Below are 19,447 nucleotides of genomic sequence, written 5' to 3'. Positions count from 1 at the left end.
TAGAAAATAGCAATGAAATTGAATTTCTGCATAGAAATTCTAAGCAGAATTTCTACCTGATGCTTTGCATGAAATGCTGGCATAAAGATGTGGATGATAAAGAAGGATTGAAGCACACTGGGAGCAAGCATTTGTGTCGCCACAAATGTATGTTGTTTATTGCACGTGCATTTGTAAAGTATACGCCTATTGTTCATTGGACAAGCATTGTTATATTGTAATTGTATTGTTTTATGAAAATGAACTGCTTATTCAGCTGCTTATAGGAGCTTCTGTTGGTAGGCATATTCTTACATGAATATGTGGAGTTTGGCTTATTTTGTCCAAAATTTTCATTAAATATTGTCAAATAGATTAGTAAGTATTTGAGGGTGAATCTCAAGAAAACATGTCAAAACTTATCAAGGTTACATTTTACCCCAAATTAAAAAGTATATATATATTTCAAGGTAGCACAGCTAATACCACTATAAATGCTAAATATCTACAATGAAATGTATTTATAATTTATTTATTTATTTATTTTTTTGCATTACATTCATGACATTGACATTTTTTTTTGCAAAATATAATTGGGGTTGAAATATGACCTATGATTATTGATTGGTTTTATGAGATTCACCCTTACAGCTTACAACAGAGCTGCTGGATTTCTTATATTAATATTTTATATTTAAATTCACAGGTTCTACTGGAGCAAGAGGAGAGAAAGGAGACAGAGGGGAGAAGGGTCCCAAAGGTGACATGGGTTCTGCGGGGCCAAAGGGCGAGTCGGGATCTGGATCTCTGTCTAGTGGTGTTCTAAAAGGAGATAAGGTTTGTTGAGTACTGTGAAGCTCATTGAGAGATTATAAACATGTCTGTACTACATCTCTGTTTCAAAATGAATTAGTAATCTATGAGAGGCTGAGCTATATAGTGATTATTGTCACAGATATAAGGCAACCCCTTCAGGCCTAACAATATTCACAGTATAACAAAGCTCAAGTGCTTTATTGTTTTAATAAAATGGTTATGGAATAATACAAATATTAATGACATTTTCAATACAACATAACTTTATTAAGAAAATTAATTTAAGGGATAGTTCACCCAAAAATGAAAATTCATTCAATCAACACAAAGGCAGAAATTGTAAATAAAAAGAAAGAAAATTGTGCTCAGTGATGTCATACAATGGCAGTTTATTTGAAGCCACTCTTCAAGTTTCAAAAGGACACATAAGTAGAATTCAGACTTCTAATTAATTAGTGTATGCGACTCATGTCTTGTTCTGAAGGAATACGGTTAGATTTGGTTAGAAACAAACCAAAATCAAATGTATTATTAACTGAAACTCTTGACTGACCTTTGATCTCCTGTTTCTGTTCTGCATTCATGAGTCTCCATGCGAGCTTTAGAGCTCTTTGCAAAAGAGCAACAGTAATTATGGAGCCGCTCGTGAGGTGGGGCGTTCAAGTGAAAACTCGTACTGTATCACTTCAACCAGACAACCAGTGATATTAACAACAGAAAACATAACATAGCTGCTCATAAACCAGAGAGCAGAACTTACAAAACATGTCTGAAAAGTTTGTAGTCGCACAATAGATGCCTTTCTATGCCCAGCCTTATTTGTTTGAACTGGAGTCCTCAATCAAACAGAGAGATGGGGCTGAAGTGCGCTACAGTCACACCATGTCCTACTCAGAAGCCAAACTACCCACAACAAAACGTATCTTTTCTATGTTAGTCAGAGTTTTTTTATTCTAAGTAGCTGCGACGTGCAACAGGACATTCTGATGATCACGTGGTTTCTATACATGGCGTCGCGCTGGGAACTAGCTATGAACTGGCATCAGTCCAAAATTATGTGTGGTAGGATCGCAAGGTGATCATCTGTGTTCCGCGACTGCTTTCAGTTCCTTGAATAACGCATAACGTGCGAGTAAGGGCAGCCGGTGGAATTTCAGGTGCCCCCCTAGTGTAAGGTAGTGTACCCCCTAGAGAGTTGGTGCCCTACACAGACTGCATAATATGCGTGTATGGAGCGGCGTTACTGGAAGCAACCTTCAGCCTCCTCCATCACAATGTTTGAGTGAGGACAAATAAGACTGGAAATTTAAATGCGTCTATTCTTCCACTACAAACTCTTCAGACATGTTTCCCCTTGTCCCATCTTGCACGTGCTACGTAACTACTGCTCTCGTACAAAGAGCTCCAAAGCTCACATGCAGACTCATGAACGTGCACAGGAGATATATGGCCGGTCAAGAGTTTCACTTATAATACATTCGATTTCAGTTTGTTTCTCACCAAACGTATTCCTTCAGAACAAGACATGAGTCACATCCAATAATTTATTAGACTTCTAAATTATACTTTTGTGTCCTTTTTAAGCTTGAAGATGTGGTTACCTTAAACTGCCCTTTATGACATCACTGAGAACAAAATGTTTTAACAATTTCTCCCTTTGTGTTAAAAAAGAAAGAACATTACATGGGGCTATAACAACACAAGGAGAATAAACAATGACTGAATTTTCATATCAGGGTGAACTAATCCTTTAAGTTCAAGAACTATCTATTTTATAATAAAGCAATAAATGTTCTTAGGCACAACATGAAGCTAAAACAATCTTAAAATACACCAATATAAATGTAATTATTATTCAATTATTAAGTTACATTTATTTAATGTTTTTACATCTTTAGCATAATTTTTTAAAAAGTTTTATTCCATTCAAAATTCACAGTAAGCTTTAAAGTCAATGATGGGGTCTTGAAATTTTCAGCCATCACTTGTAGCAGACAGGTCATTAATTGTTTTTTTGTGTTTTCAAAGGGTGCCATTGGAGAGAAAGGAATGAAGGTTTGTTGTGAAAATACTCTTGTGATACCTCTAATTGGGCATAACTACAATGAGAAAATATATCTTGCATGTGAATAATAAAGGACTAGTTCACCTGAAAATAATTTGTTTTAATTGATTTGCTCAAAAAATTTTTTTTAGATATATATAAAAATACATACAACAATAGTGCATGGTGATTTATACTGCCATGCTCCAAAATGGACAAAAAGCACCATAAAAGTAGTCCATGTGACTTGTTCACTATATTTCAAGTCTTCTGAAGCCACATTATAGATTTGTGTGAGCAACAGACCACAATTCAAGCTGTTAATTCACTGATAATCTTTCCCTCCACAACTCCCATTTGTGTTTGTATTCAGTTAAGAAATTGTGATTTTAGACGCTTCGCACTATAGGTTTACATCACTGACAACAACCGCCATTGGTTCTTGGGTATCCCATGATTGATTGTGATGCAGCAATGTTGAAAAATTTGACAAAAAATTAGGTTTAAAAGCTACAGAAGAAAGGAAGATTATCAGTGAACAACAACTTATATTTCTGCCTGTTCCTCACACAAAGCTATCGTATGGCTACAGAAGACTTGGAAAATAGCACACAAGTCATATGAATTACTTTAATGATACTATAATGATGTTTTAATGTGTGTTTTGGAGCTTTTCAGTATATGCAGTATCACCATCCACTTACACTGTATGGAAAACAGAAGCACAAACATTATAAGATAACCATTTGTGTTTCTCAAACGAAAGGAAATAAAATGGGGTTGGAACTGGATATGGGTTGAGTAAATAATTTTTGGGTGAACTATTCATTTAAGAGCAAAGAAGTGTTTCTCGTCCATAATTTTTGTTAGTTTTGATTTACCTGTGTCTAAGATTATGGGGCTTACTCAAGCTCAAATGTCTTTTACCTTTTGGTTTAGGGCAATCCCGGTTTTGGTTACTCTGGATCAAAGGGTGACCCTGGCCTCCCTGGGCCACCGGGGCCTCCTGGTCCCCCGGGTCCCAGTACAGAGGTAGAGGTGAGGGGAGATGGTTCTGTAGTGAAGAGTATGGTGGGGCCGAGAGGACCACCTGGACCACAAGGGCCGAGAGGACCTGCTGGCCCTGCTGGAGTCGATGGAGAGCCAGTGAGTAGCTTGAATAGTGTTTTTAGTCTTTTCTGTTAGCGGATGCATTTGTACTAAAGGGATGGTTCTCCTAAAAATGAAAATTATGTTATCGTAAACCTGAATGACTCTCTGTCTTCTGTCACTGTGGTATGCAAAAGATATGTTGAATGATGTTGTAGAGGCTGAATGTTCAGTCCCAGTCACCATTCACTCTCATTGTCACAATAAAAAGATGCAATGAAAGTGAAAGGTGACTGAGGCTTTCTTTCTGTCTAACATCAACTTTGTGTTCCCTTTTAAAGGTAAAATCTTACACCATTGTCAATTGATAAGGGGTGTTGACGGGTTTGGACATTAATAGAATATGGTATATGTATGCTGTTCCCCATTACAATTAGAGAATAGTGTTAATACAGGTTTAAGATATGCATCATTGCAAACACAAAGACACATTGTGTTTCTGCCCATAAGACTATACATAATGCATTGGTCATATCTGAACAAAACTAATATTCTGTCCTATCTGCTTTTATAGGGTGACCCTGGTGAAGATGGAAAGGCAGTAAGTGCTCTTTATGTAATGGATTTTATAAAGAAAGCATCTCATAAAATAGACCTGGGTCAAGAACATTTTGGTATGTCTGGCAATATGGCAATATTCATCTGAAATTATATATTTTTCATTCTCAGTTTTTGGCAACAGTTTGCTTTCCCTAAACAAAGGCTGGGAGACCAGCAATCAGTTTAAGCTATTTTAAGATGTTTTTCTGCAGTATTTGTATTTGTACTTGTACATTGATATAGTTCATGTTCGAATGACTCAAATCTATCTTAATAATAGGGTGCTGTTGGACCTCCTGGTTTTCCTGGAACTCCAGGGAATGCAGGAGCCAAAGGAGATAAAGTAAGTAATTATTATTATTATTATTATTATATATATTTTTTTAATCAAATTAGTCATCATTCAATACAGTTATGCATGGAAGAAGTTAATGGTGATGGTATCACTTTACAATAAGGTTTCATTTGTTAACATTAGTTAACAACGTTAGTTAGCATGAACTAACAATTAATTATAGCATTTGGTCCGTGTACCTTCGGATAATACATTTTCTCGTTTTTGTCTTCAAAACGAAATAACCAATAAACCGTTCATTTATCACATTTCCGTTATCTCTCTTTATTACATCACAACAATTTATGTTGTATCTGCTTGTTTTTCAATTTGAAAATATTTTTTTCATTTGTGCATATAAACCGAGATGATAACTTGAATATTTGTTTTGCACATGTGGGCGGGCCTGACACTTTTGTTTCCACTGATTGGTCATTGCACACCATCATCTGTTCTTCCTCAACAACATTCATTGCAAATAAGAGTTCACCATGTTCAAGTTTGCGGATTGCCTTTGCAGATAGATTCTAATAATTTTATGATATGTGACATAAACATTAATATTTCTTAGAAAACATTCTAACTACTGCATGTTTATTGCAATCTCATCAAGCAATGCACACCTGGATACGACAGCCAATGAACTCACCAACTCGCTTTTGCCTCTGTGGGATGGGGTGGCAGTGCTTTTTAATATTTAAAAGGAAAATTATGAATTGGGATGCTATGCAACAACCTAAATGTAATAATAATTGAAATAAATAAATGATAATTAAATCAAGCAATAAATGCATTGCTTGATTTGTTATTATTAAAAAAAATAAAAAAATATTTTATCAAAATCAATTAATTTATTGATCATCTGAGTAATTGATCATCTGTTTTATTAAACTTTTTTTATCAAAAAGGTAAATGTAATAGGCATATACCAAAAGTGTATTAAAAGTGTTGTACATTAATCCAACCTGATCTTAGAGAATCATGTTGCTGGTAGGCTACATCAAGCCAAAAATCCAAGGCACTCACATGAAAAATAGGCCTAATATTATTAGGACCGGCTATTATAATGGGGTAATAATATTAAAAAACATAAACAAATTGTAGCTAGAAGAGATTTACTTGCACAATAATTATTTGACTTATTTCACATTAAGATTCAAACACATTTGCTGTCCATAAAGACTATTTTATTGCATAATGGTTGAAAGATACAGATAGACATGTCGGGCAAAACGTGCCATGGCAACGTGCACTCCTGAAACTGCATCTCAAGCACCACGTTGACTATAAAAAAAAGCTGTACTCAGTGTGATAAACTTGTGGTGATTTAGCACGCACCATGTCCCATGTGAAAATGCTTTTATACTGAGGAAATGGAATGAGGAAGTACAGAAGACATTGCAGGTTTAACCAATCAGTAGAAATGGGTGTGCCACATCCATCCACTTGTGCAAATCAAATAATAAGATTGTACACATATTTTAAGCGTTTGAATAAAACAACTAGAAAACAAGCTGAATTCCTGATTTACTAGTTCTTATATGAAATGAAAAAATTACAAATAAAAGTGTTTTCTCAATTTTGATAATTTCTTTCTAGATGAAAAATGAGTAAACGTCGGTTTATTGGTTATTCAGTTTTGAAGACAAAAATGAGGAAAGGAATGATCAAAAATCAAACGTTTTATTTGTTAATGTTAGTTAAAGCACAATGATCTAACATGAACTAACAATGAATCGTTTTATTTTTATTAACTAACTTTAATCATTAAAAAAGATTCATAAATGATGTAAAAATATATTGTTAGTCATTTGTTCATGATACCTAATGCATTAACTAATGTTAACAAATGGAACCTTACTGTAAAGTGTTACCATGATAATTCTTAGTATGCATGAGCTACACAAAGGCTCTGTTTCTAAACAGTGAACGATTTGGAACATTTACACAGGTAGAAAATCTGTGCATCATACAAATGGTGCTTTTCATGCAAACCGCCTAGTACACTTGACTCTCAATTAGGCGAGTTTGGCGTTAGCATGTTTCAAAGCTAAGGACACAATGCTCGAATAAGCATAAACATACATTTTATACATACACATATTGGGTAAAATTGTCCATTCGTCCATTCCATGTTTTTTGGTAATGAATTAAATATAAATATACTGTATTTACTGTATAATCAAAATTGATTCGCCATCTTGGATGGATTTTTTTTCACTGCATTGTCTGCATTGTATTTTACTTCTCTACTTGAACAAGCAATGCCTAATAATGCCTAATTATGCCTACCTTTAAGAACAGGCTTTGCATGGGAGCACACCAATGTTGCCTTAAAATGCTGCCTAAGCAGGCAGCTCACTAGGTTTTGACACAGAGACAAAGACATTGACTTCTTAGCATTTGCCAACGTGTTTTTAATTTGTACTGTATTCATTTTAGGGTGAACGAGGAGAAGGCCAGCCTGGACCCCGTGGGCCTCCTGGCCCCCCAGGACCCCCATCTCGCTCTGATAGGCCTGTGAGTTCATTATCCAGAATCATTTAAGTGGTCCCTTTCCTCTTCTAAGAGTACATTTAAATATCTGGTTTATAAAAATGTGACCTGCTCTATCATTTTGAGTCAAATTGACCCAGAAGCATATTTTGAGTTTACACTTAAGTAAAACACTTAAGTAAAAAGGAAAGTTTCAGCTTTCTAACAACATAATTGTTATATTTCTACTCTAAGCGATATAACCATATATCTATAACCATATAGAGATATAACCAGTTAAATTTTGGTTGATATAATTAATCTCAATTGCTTGCCTTTTTACTATCCACCTTATTCCTGGGGGTCTTACTGGGGAAACGGACGTGGGATGAACTTCCGTTGGAAGTCGTTCTGTAGCATTCGCTAATTTAGGCAGCGGCGATTTAGACCTGTGTATAGCTGGTATTAGTATGTGATTCGGATGATCCGATGACAAGTGTTCAGCTATATACAGAGGTAAATGTGGTGCAAAACCTTTTGTGATCTAATCGCAAAAAACACAAATGGAGGTAGTCAAAATCGCATTTAGAATGCTGTAAAAAAACATCTGGGATGCAGTGAAGCACCACTCCTTATCTGTCAATCATCTGCTGCGCTAAATCAAGAGTTTATACTGTTCATGACTCTGATGACACAAGGCTTTAAAAGGACTTTTGCGGTCAGTCAATAAACAGAGACATGTTGAGATTTGAGTCAAAAAGTGAGCCATTTTAGTTTTAATCATTGAACAAAACAAATACCAGCTATAAATAAGGCAAGTACCTCCCACATTTCGCACAAAGCATCACAGGGCGTAGGCATGAGGGGGATTGTGCATTATACTCAAAATGTTTTTCTGGGTCAAAGTGACTCAAAATGTTGGAGCAGGTCACAAATGGTCTTTCCTCTGTATTCTTTCTACAGACATTTGTGGACATGGAGGGCTCTGGATTTGATATGGACGTTATGCGGGTAGGTCCTGTGAATACTGTATTATCTTCTACCACGTCTGGTCTTTAATGAACCAAAGAGAGCGCATGTTAGAGCACTCTTTGTCTCTCTCCACTGGCTGCCGGTTGATGCACGTATTCAATTCAAGGTTCTGATGCTGGCATACAAAACAGTCACTGGGTCTGCTCCAGCATACCTAAAATAATTTATGCAGATCTACACTCCTGCCAGAAGCCTGCGGTCGGCTAAGGAACGTTGCCTTGTTGTACCAAAACGAAGAGGCACCAAAACATTTTCCCGGACTCTCAGTTTCATCATACCACGTTGGTGGAATGACCTTCCCAACTCCATCCGTGAAGCTGACTCACTCTCTGTCTTCAAAAAATGGCTAAAAACACATATTTTCCAAGAGCACTTAACCAGTCACAAAAAAAAATACAAATAAAAATTCTTGTTGCGCTTAAATCTGTTTTGAATGCTATTCTGACGCTAGTAAAACTTTGTAATATGGCACTTTTCGTACAAATGTCTCCTTAAGATGATTCGCTTATGTTTTCCTCTTTTGTAAGTCACTTTGGATTGCCAAATGAATAAATGTAAATGTAAATATCTTAAATGATACAACAAAAGCCTTAAGGATCATTTAAAGGGGTCTTAAATTTGGGGGCGGAAAGATCGTGATATGACCTTATGTGATAATCAAACTTCAAAAGAATACGATTTAATGAAATAAATGCATGTGCTGCATCCTTTAAAGTGAAAACACAGCACTGTTGTATTTTCTCCAAACACACGGGGGCTTGTGAGAGTTTCCAGCTGTTGCAGAGCAGTTCATTAAGACATATCTGAAATTTAAGCGATTCCTAACGATCAACTGTTGATGACGATGATATAGTGTTGATGAAATATGACAATCTTTGCTTTTATTTGTTTATATTGTAATATGCTGTAGATTGTTTCTTTACCCTAATCTGTTTGAATGAGCAGCTGGAAACAGTGAATCGCATACATTTCAAAATAAGAGTTCCCGGTGTATTTCAGCCTTTGTAGTTGAAAACTGCATCTGAATTGTATTAAATCTGGACTCTTGTAGCCTCTGTTTGGCCCTCCTCATCACAGGAAGTAAACACTAAGAACATTTAATATAGTCTACTAATTTTTAAACTATAGGCAGTTTAATTGCCTTTCTTTTATCACATTATCAAATCAGCAAAATCTATATTTGTTGACCTCTAATTTGTATTTATTTAAATAATGGTACATAAACCAATTTTAATGTGATATAAATCTGGAAAACATGTCTTGAGTATTTTAAACTTGCATATACCCTACACTGTTTTACTGATAAGCAATGTTAAGGCCATGTTGAATGTGTGCCCCTGCCTTTTTAAGTGTCTGTGATACATTATTTATTTTGAGATTGTGTTGGTTTGTTTTGGGATGGTGATACAGTATTAATTTGATCTGTTCAGGTCTTGAAAAAGGTCTTAAAAAATCTTAAATTTTATGTTAACTCTGCAGCAACCCTGTTTATATGACCAAGTAAACATTGTATTAGAAATCTAAAATGCTCTTTTTTCAAAAACATGCAGTTTCTAATTTAGGCATCGTCTTTTCATTTGTTGATAGGCATTGCCCGGTTTGCCAGGCCCACCTGGTCCTCCCGGGCCCCCTGGTCCTGGGTCTTCGGGCTCTGGTGGTTTTGGTCCTCCTGGCCCCCCTGGGCAAAATGGGGCTCCAGGTCAAACGGTAAGGCTAAAGAGACATGGTTCATGTGTATAACTTGTATCGGATATCTTGGAATACAATGATTATTATTCAGAAACATTACCTGGTGGATTACGTGTGTGCTCTGATTTGTTCTGTGGTAGTTATGATCCCACCCCTCTATTCTCCCCATTGTTTCTTGTTTCCTCTCCAACTGTCCTATCTGAAGCTCATAAAATAAAAAAATTGTTGTTTTTTAAAAAGGGACTACCAGGTCCACCAGGTGCTGATGGAAAACCAGGCTCACCAGGCACAAGAGGAGAAAAGGTAGGAGGCAGATATAAGTCTGGAAAAGTCATGGACATGTGTAAAATTTTCAAGGTTATGGAAAGTTCTGTAGTGAACATTAATCTAGTTTTTCTCAGCTCTTGAACATTTAATTGGCTAGAAATCTATCTTCTGTAGAGTAAAAAATTCTTATAAGCCAGTGTGATTACATTAGTATGTTTGCTGAGGGTATTATTGGAGACGTTTGTACACTTAAGCATAACATTTAAATCTTTTAAAGCTTAAGTGTGTAATTTTGTATTGTATTTAGTATTTTTTCCAGTATATTCAGTATTCAGTAAGTAATAACCAGGGAAGCTTGGCTATATATAGCCATCATGATAGCGCTTTAGATTTGGACTTGCATAATTCAGCTCTTTTGAGATCCCTGTAATGATAGCTATCTTTAGACATTACACTGATTGTGTGCTCCACAGGGTGACCCCGGAGATCTGGGCCTACCTGGACCTGTGGGAGAGAAGGTAAGTTTGCATAATGTGCACACTATGGTATAAACCTCTAAAAGGGGGGTCTTTTAAAGGCCAAGGATCCTTTAGTGGATATAGAGATGAGCAGGGACCCCTGTTACATATTATGAAATTAAGTGCATTTTAAGCCTGGCCTATAGGACCGTATTAATGCATTTATAAATTTTGTTATGATGCTTACATTACAGAGCCCATTAAAATAATTTAATGATGTACAGAGTCTTGTACAATAGATTTGAATTTGACTTATTACACACATTGAGCACTTTATTAGGAACACTATGGTCCTAATAAAGTGCCCGACGTGGTCTTCTACTGTTGTAGCCCATTCAACTTGTGGTTCAACATGCTGTGCATTCTGAGATGCTATTCTGCTAACTATAATTGTACAGAGTGATTATCTGAGATACTGTAGCCTTTCTGTCAGCTCATACCAGTTTGGCCAGCTCAAACCAATCTTAGCTTTGTTGAATTTTGTATTTTTCACAAAAGTTAGCCTGAGATCAAACAATAATTGCCAGAACTCCTAGAGAGCACAGACACACATTCATTGATCTTTCTACTTATATTTAAAGGGTGCTCAAGGTTCTCCTGGTTCTTCTGGACTCCCAGGAGAGAGTGGGCTTGCTGGTCTTCCAGGACCAATGGGACCCGTCGGACCACCAGGGCCACCTGGTCCTCCTGGCCCAAGCTATCAAGTTGGTTTTGTGAGTATCTGTCATGAAGAGCAACTTCTTTTTTCATACAGACTTTTTTCTTTTCTTTGAAAAACGGCACTGTTATCCATGGAATATTGAGTTGTTGTATGTGTTCAGGATGATATGGAAGGCTCAGGAGTTGGTCACTTCGGTTCAGGAGTCAGAGGACCAGTGGGAAGACAGGTTAGTTTTCTTTGTTGTATCTTTATGTTCTCCTTTTTCCACTTTCAGCAGTTAATATAATGTTACCTGTTTACATTTCAGGGACTTTCTGGTATCCCAGGACACCCAGTAAGAATTTGTTTATTAATTCAAATAAGATCTATAGTTCAAAGATATCATTATTTTCATCACATACTGAGGATTTTTCATGTATATACTTTGTTCTTAAGGGTAAGCCTGGTTTCCCTGGATTTCCTGGTGAAAAAGGCAGTGAGGGACCTCAAGGAAGAGATGGCCGTCCTGGGCTGGATGGCTTCCCTGGACCACAGGTATATTCCAAGCATTTCAACTCTGAGTCCCCATTCACAGCTGGTTAATGCATACAGTTACTTCATGTTGATAAAGTGCGAAAAGTCGACATATTCTTGCTCCCAAATATACCTTACTTTTAATCTCACCAATAACATACTTCAAATTATTTATATTAAGGGCGAAACGTACTATACACAAGAACATGAACACAAATGCATTCACAAGCATGATTTAACATGTCGTTGCATTTTGAAATGTGTCAGAATGCAATTCATAACCCAACGCAAGTACACATTGTATTATTAGCTTTGCCACAAGGGTACGCTATAGCGTGGTTAGTGTGAAAATCCGCTTCCACGGTGAGTTTTCTCTTGTAAGTGATCTACTTACATGGCAGAGCAACAGTTCGAAGAGTATATTGCTGAGCAAGTTAAGGTCAATATATTAAAAGCAACCAGAATAATGACACATCCAGTTTATGGCACAGACATTTGAAGGTAACTATCACCACCTTGAGTACTGAGGTTTGTTCCCGCCACTGTAATGCAAGAATGCAACAACCGGACCTCGCATTGGCTGTATGGTGGCCAAAGCATAGCATCTGCATTCACAAACTTGCGTAGAGTTTATTATAGGAAAAGAGCCTTTATAGGAAAAGTTCATCCTAAAATGAAAATTGTCAGAATTTACTCTCCGTTCATATGACATGAGGGTGAGTAATTTTCGCTTTGATTTAAAGAAAGCAAATTAACATCACTAAATATTGATGTCAGACATACCGAATAATTTTCATAAGGCCTTCTGCACATACTCTATGTGAATGGGCTTTTTATTTTTTTTTTGTGATCAAACACATATTTTTATTTAAAGCCATACCAAGTGAAGTCAAGTCATTTTTATTTGTAATGCGCTTTTCACAACACACATAATTTCAAAGCAGCTTTACAGAAAATCATGCTTTAACATAAAATAAACTTGGTTGAAACCAGGCTCACTGAGGGGGCCAGTTCCCCTCTTGCTAACATCATGAATATAATGCCAATATTCGTTATTTATGTGCAATGCAAGTCATGGTTTAAAATCAGTAAACTAAGTGTTAAGTGCCAGTGTTTATACAAAGATTTTTTATGAACTAGAAGTTTAATTTCTTTAAAGTTCAGCCTGGATTATTTACAGAAGTTCACATAGATGCATTGTCCTTTGTTAGTTGGCCAATGAAGGCTTTTGTTGGCAAATAATTGAAAGTCTATGTCAGTTCATCCAGTGAGTCCATCGTAACAGACCAAGCCAGCAAAGTTTAAAGCTCTTGTTTTGGCAGGTTTTTGGTGAGAATAAGGTCCTTTCTTGCTGTCTGGGATGCATTAGCATTTAAACTACAAATGTGATGTGTGACTACCTCCATAAATGGTTTAATTGATCAAATCACAAAAGGTTCTGGACCCTGTTTACACCTGTATTTAGCACTACAATCGGATCAACTCAAATGGATGTTAATTCCATGTGTAAATGGGGCCTGAGTGTCTAGAATCCAATAAGTAAGAGGCTGATATCAATGTTTTGCATTTGCCTGCAGGGACCAAAGGGGGACATGGGAGACAGAGGAGACAGAGTGAGTTTTCTCTGTACATCTGAAGTGATCAATGTAATATTTTTGGAATCGGAAATGTAAAATGACTTCTTTGATCATTGTTCAATATGATCATCTGTTTAGGGTGAACCTGGTCGAGATGGGACTAATCTTCCAGGTCCACCCGGCCCACCTGGACCTCCTGGACAAATTATTTATAGACATTCTGAAAATGTAAGTCTTCAGACTTATTTGACCTTTTGATCTATTATGGCTAATGTTTCTACTAAGCTGTTGACTGTCAATTTACGACACAGTATGATAGAGCTGGAGCAGGACCTCAGGTATGAAAATACTGCTTCTAATGGTAAATTAAGGCAACGGTTAGGATGGAGCATTGGGATACCAATTGCATTATTACATTGTATGTGTGGTTTTCAGGGTGGGCCTGGTCTTACTGGCCAAGCAGGATTCCCGGTAGGTATAATATCATATCTTATAAGTATTTTACATAGGCAAGCACCACTCACATTTTCTTCAGAAAAAAATATAGTTTATCAAATTACACTTATACTCTTTATTCTAATAGGGCCCAATAGGACCAAAAGGTGACAGAGGTGAGCCTGGTGCACCAGGCTATGCCATTAAGGTTTGTAAGCAGCAATGACAAGGCTTAATATAAAGTTTGATAAACCTCATAAGTTCACTTTGCTGCATTACTTTGTTTGCAGGGGGAGAAAGGAGAACCTGGACTTATTATTGGACCTGATGGTAACCCATTTTACCTAGGTGGATTGACAGGCCCCAAAGTAAGCCTCCAACTATTGGGCTGATTTTTATTTGTATTAGATTGGTCAGTTTTGTTAGTTCAGAATTTTCTTTATACTACCAGTTGTTTGAACACAATTAATTTATGTTTATCTTGATCTTTCACTTTTACACATTTCAAGGCTTATGCTTAAAGGGATAGTTCACCCAAATATGAAAATGCTGTCATCATTACTCACCAGCATGCCATTGCAGATGTGTATGACTTTCTTTTTTCTGCAGGACACAAACAAAGATTTTTAGAAGAATATTTCAGCTCTGTATGTCCATACAATGCAAGTAAATACAGTGAACAGACCTTTGAAGCTCCAAAAATCACAAAGGCCACATAAAAGTACTCCATAAGACTCAAGTGGTTTAATCCATATCTTTTGAAGAAATATGGTAGGTGTGGGTGAGAAACAGATCAATATTTGAGTACTTTTTTACCATAAATCTCCACTTTCACAATGTGCAAGAATGTGAAAGTGAAAATGGAGATTTTTAGTAAAAAAGGACTTAAATATTGATCTGTTTCTCACTCACTCTTATATAGCTTCTGAAGAAATAGATTTAACCACTATCGAGTCTTATGGATTACCTTTATGCTACCTTTATGTGATTTTTGGAGCTTCAAAGGTCTGGTCACCATTCACTTGTATTGTAAGGATCAACAGAGTGGAAATATTCTTCTAGAAATCATCATTGGGTTCTGCAGAAAAAATGAAATCATGCACATCTGGGATGGCATGAAGGTGAGTGAATGATGAGAGAATTTTCATTTTTGGGTAACCTATACCTTTAAATTCTTGTAATGAGTTTTGTGGACAAGCAGTTGTATATGTGTATTTTGTCATGTAAATTTTTTTTTTACTTTTACATTTTAAACCATACAGTATATTCTGTAAATTCATGTGTTGAAACAGATATTCATTAACCCCTTCAATACTTTTTAAATGCAAAGCAACCTCATGAAACTGGTTGAGAGAATGTCTAGAGTGTACAGAGCTGTAATGTAGACAAAGAGTGACTACTTTGAAGCATCTAAAATAAGACAAAAAAAATGGTTCACTATAGAATTCCAATACTTCTATTTTAACTGTGTCAGTTTTAATAATTATTATTCTAAAGTGTGGAAAATAGTAATGAATAGTTGTGCCAAACGTTTGACTGGTATAGTACATCAAGATTAACATGTTCTGACTCACTGTAGGGTGAAAGCGGGATTCCTGGACCTGTTGGCCCTCCTGTATGTTTTTTTCTTTATTTATATATATTTCTCACCCAGCATTTATAGAAAAGTTCTATCATGTATTTACTTGATGAAAACATATCTAATTTATTCTTATTTATATCCAATTTCTTCAGGGGCCATTTGGACCTCCTGGTTTGAAAGGTGAATTTGGAATGCCAGGCAGACCTGTAAGTAGCATTATTCTTAAGGAAATTGGTGTCTAGAGCAGTGTTTCTCAACTGGTTTTGCTTCAAGACCTAGATATTACAAGTGGCCACCCAGCACAGTTACAAAATAGTTTCTTAAACTAAAGTAAACAATTTATTTAAAATCAGACAATAAAAATGTGTTAATAATACCATACACTGCATAGGCCCAACAATATGCAAAAAATTATCACCAAAATACCATTGGGTTTGACTGGATGCACAGCATTTAATATTAATCACAAAACATCAATAACAATTACTTTTTTCAACCTCCTGTGATCTGAGCGTGACTGTTGTGCGCATTTTTCATTTTCCTTTTTGATTTGTATCTAGTAGGTCCTAATAAACAAGCAAAAAATAAATACTTAAATAATAATTCTAGAGCAAATAGCCTTCCTAAAAATATATGTCTACATATGTGGACAGCAGGATTAAGTAATGTAATTTTAAATAATACCAAGCTATAGAACAGGGGAACACAACTTTGGAAAGCTGGGGGACCAGAAAATTTTCCTATTTTTATTTCGTATTTGTTTTAAAAACGTATTTTAATAACGTAATTAATAAGGTAAGCAGACTACGCTATATACAATTTAATACATCATGGACAAAAGTAATTATAACAAGTCAAATAAAACATTGCATATAGATATATAGCAAAATTCTTGTAAAAGTGTGATTTTTATACTGTATGAACTATCGATTCTATCCCCTAACCCAACCCCAAAAACCAAAAATGTTTTTTTACATTTTCAAAAAAAAACATTGTTTAGTATGATTTTTAAGCGATTGAATTATATTGACACATTTATGGCATAATACCCTTGTAATTACCAGTTTGTAACAAAAGAAATTCCTCTTAAACCACTTAAACCAGCTCACACACACACACACACAAGAGATAAAGTGCACTCAAAACAAGGCATTTAAATCCAATACTATCTCAAAAAAGCACTCAACTCCATTATTGCAGGGTTGCACTTATTTTCCTATTGTTACTGTTCATGACCTGCATATATCTAACTCGGTTGATTTGAGCTATGGCGATAAAAATGTGTGCGTGACATCATGCTTAAAAAAACACATTGCCACATAAGTTTTGGTTTATCGCTAAATAAATCTGCCCTTAAGACACAGAAATGTGTGTATATCACTTATTGTGTGCCTTTCACCTCCCAGATGTCCCACATTTTATTTCCTATGAAGTTTTTGTAAAATGGGGAGAGTTTTGAGACAATTCATTGAAATTAGACAGCTTACTGTCATTTTAATTTCACAAATAAATGAATTTCACAATCAGAAGATGGAATTGAAATCAAAAGGGAGCAGTTGCTCTTCTGATAGGACTGCAATATTGGTCCTGATGTTGCGACTATTGTAGGTTTCTGATCCGTTTCTGATCCAAAAGCGAATCGTCATGGCCCTTTTCAAGCTAGCAACCAGAACCAAGTAGTGGGGGAAACGTTTCAGTCTGATATTCTATAGGCTATTTTGAACAATCTAATCTAAAGCATCGCCATCACAACCGCATTACGGCCCGCATATTTGTCCAGCAACTTTTAACGACCAACTGAAATTGATTGTCATCTAAATTAATTTTAGCATCATAATGCAATTTACATTTTCTGAAGAAGCTCAGGAATGGAAACATAAACTATGTTTCCATCCAAGGTTTTTTTTTTTGCGACAAAGTGTAGCGCATCAAAAAGTTTCCCTATGTATATGTCACAGATCCACCGGACTCCCTCTCTCACACCACAATCTGCTCCCTCTCCCTCACTCCACACAGTGCTCACTCTCCCCTGAGTTGATTACACGCTCCTGCACGTCATCAGTACTCTAATCATGGACTGCAGAAAACAAAGCTCTCACACTCAGTCAATTATCTGTTCTTGTCTATGTACACCCTAAAACTATGGACTCCTTATCCATTTCAATACTTACCAGTTTGTTTACCTACCTAGTTATTTGTTCCCTTCATCTGAGTTGGGTGTATATTTTGTTCCTCCATGTATACCTCCAGCTATTAGACTCTCCCATGGTTTGTCATGATTCCTACAAGGACCAAAAACCTGTTGTGCATTTTCTCATCATCTGCACTTTGTTTATTACTCTGTTTGGAGGTTATGCATCTGTTTGTTTCACCTCTCATCCCTTACCTTGTGAACAAACCCTGTGATTGAGTCCATGCCTCTGCCTTTGAGAGTTCGTCCTCTGGCAATATAGCTGAAGGAAATGCAAATTATCGCAAAAATGTCACAAGTGTCGACATAACATTTTTGAACGTGAATGCACTTAGCTGCATAGAGAGCTATATGATGCTCCAGTGCTCTCTATTTCATGAATGACTTAACCTCCAGTGTATTGTCTGTCTGCACTGGTCTCAGAACAGTTCCAAGTGCAACTTATTTTTATCCTAATTCCATAAAAAGCCTCTGAAAGCAACGTTTTTCAGATTTTGGATGAACCCTTTGATTCTCAAAGTGAAAATGCACAATGAATATAGGAATGCATTTACTAATGTTATTGAATAGAACCGTATTGTATAGTGATAACAAAATAAAATAGGTCTCAAAATCCATGAATGTGTACATCATGATTATCAGCGTGCTGACGTGCAAAACATTTATGAATTTCAGACACATATCAGACAAAAGTAGAGATGCTATTCTTTACACCCAACTGGTTTCCATTAAAAAACGCAAAGAGGTTCCTTACCAGAGGTCCTTTTGTTGGCGCTGCACCCGTAGAAGCGCATCACAGAAAACCTTAAATGACAGTCTAGAGTGAACGGTATTCAGTCGGTTTACATTCATTTTAAATTATGCTTTGCATATAGCAAAGCCAAAATACAATGTCCACTCATGTGGACGATGGCATCGCATGAGATTAAGTTCAGTCTTATGCATGTTTTGCCTTTATTAAATAGTATAGTGGAGAAAGAGACAGGAAATGACTGGGGAGAAGTGGAAGATCAAGATCAGGAAAGGACCTTGAGCCAGGACAAATAAAATCTGATAAGCCTATTTATTTTACTATTCCAACTATACACTGTTATATAGTTAGTTGCATTGTATTACTTGCTTTCACTGCTGTTTTTTCTTTGCTGTCAATGACCTATCAGAACAGACCTGTGACCCATTTCTGGGTCTTGACACTCAAGTTGAGAATCACTGATCTAATACATCGGCTGACAATAGCAGATTATATGGAGTAGACTACTGTTTTTTACTTAATGCCTTTATTTTATGATTGTAGGGCCGTCCAGGTGTAAACGGATATAAAGGAGAAAAGGGAGACTCAGGGTCTGGCTCTGGAAATAGCTATCCAGTGAGTAAACCACACACTCTTAAATCAGAAATAAAAAGAGCAATTTGTTCCATCTGTATTTGTTATATGGATGGCTTCCTCTGATATGTTAGTTTGTGTCTTTTAAAGGGTCCACCTGGTCCGCCAGGACCCCCTGGTCCTCCTGGGCCTGCTGTGCCCTTGGACAGATTCAGTGTAAGTGATTTTTTGAGTCAAATAAGCTGTAACACACGCATGAAATTTAGCAAAATTTACCCCCATATTCTGTGTGTGTGTGTTAAAGTGCAATGATCATGTTCT

At 36.3% G+C, this 19,447-nt stretch overlaps 1 protein-coding gene across 8 annotated transcripts in view; it reads left to right on the top strand.

Moving 5' to 3' along the window:
• LOC127655194 (collagen alpha-1(XVIII) chain-like) overlaps positions 1-19,447 on the top strand; it is a 130,171-nt gene that overhangs the window by 98,006 nt on the left and 12,718 nt on the right. For 6 of the 8 annotated variants that reach the window (XM_052142842.1, XM_052142840.1, XM_052142839.1 and 3 more), the window contains 24 exons: positions 686-816; positions 2,824-2,850; positions 3,779-3,985; positions 4,503-4,529; positions 4,809-4,871; positions 7,305-7,382; positions 8,301-8,348; positions 9,957-10,076; positions 10,299-10,361; positions 10,799-10,843; positions 11,425-11,556; positions 11,665-11,730; positions 11,812-11,838; positions 11,940-12,038; positions 13,595-13,630; positions 13,733-13,822; positions 13,906-13,932; positions 14,030-14,065; positions 14,178-14,237; positions 14,320-14,397; positions 15,609-15,644; positions 15,764-15,817; positions 19,097-19,168; positions 19,277-19,342. In XM_052142842.1, the coding sequence (XP_051998802.1) occupies positions 686-816; positions 2,824-2,850; positions 3,779-3,985; positions 4,503-4,529; positions 4,809-4,871; positions 7,305-7,382; positions 8,301-8,348; positions 9,957-10,076; positions 10,299-10,361; positions 10,799-10,843; positions 11,425-11,556; positions 11,665-11,730; positions 11,812-11,838; positions 11,940-12,038; positions 13,595-13,630; positions 13,733-13,822; positions 13,906-13,932; positions 14,030-14,065; positions 14,178-14,237; positions 14,320-14,397; positions 15,609-15,644; positions 15,764-15,817; positions 19,097-19,168; positions 19,277-19,342 (1,688 nt within the window). The remainder of the gene's footprint in view (positions 1-685; positions 817-2,823; positions 2,851-3,778; positions 3,986-4,502; positions 4,530-4,808; positions 4,872-7,304; positions 7,383-8,300; positions 8,349-9,956; positions 10,077-10,298; positions 10,362-10,798; positions 10,844-11,424; positions 11,557-11,664; positions 11,731-11,811; positions 11,839-11,939; positions 12,039-13,594; positions 13,631-13,732; positions 13,823-13,905; positions 13,933-14,029; positions 14,066-14,177; positions 14,238-14,319; positions 14,398-15,608; positions 15,645-15,763; positions 15,818-19,096; positions 19,169-19,276; positions 19,343-19,447) is intronic. The other 2 variants (XM_052142844.1, XM_052142841.1) reach the window with 1 other exon arrangement.

The sequence above is a fragment of the Xyrauchen texanus genome, chromosome 14 (assembly GCF_025860055.1).
Source record: "Xyrauchen texanus isolate HMW12.3.18 chromosome 14, RBS_HiC_50CHRs, whole genome shotgun sequence".
Taxonomy (NCBI): Eukaryota; Metazoa; Chordata; class Actinopteri; order Cypriniformes; family Catostomidae; genus Xyrauchen; species Xyrauchen texanus.
Note: the sequence above shows the minus strand (reverse complement) of the source record. Positions and strands in the feature narration are given on the sequence as shown.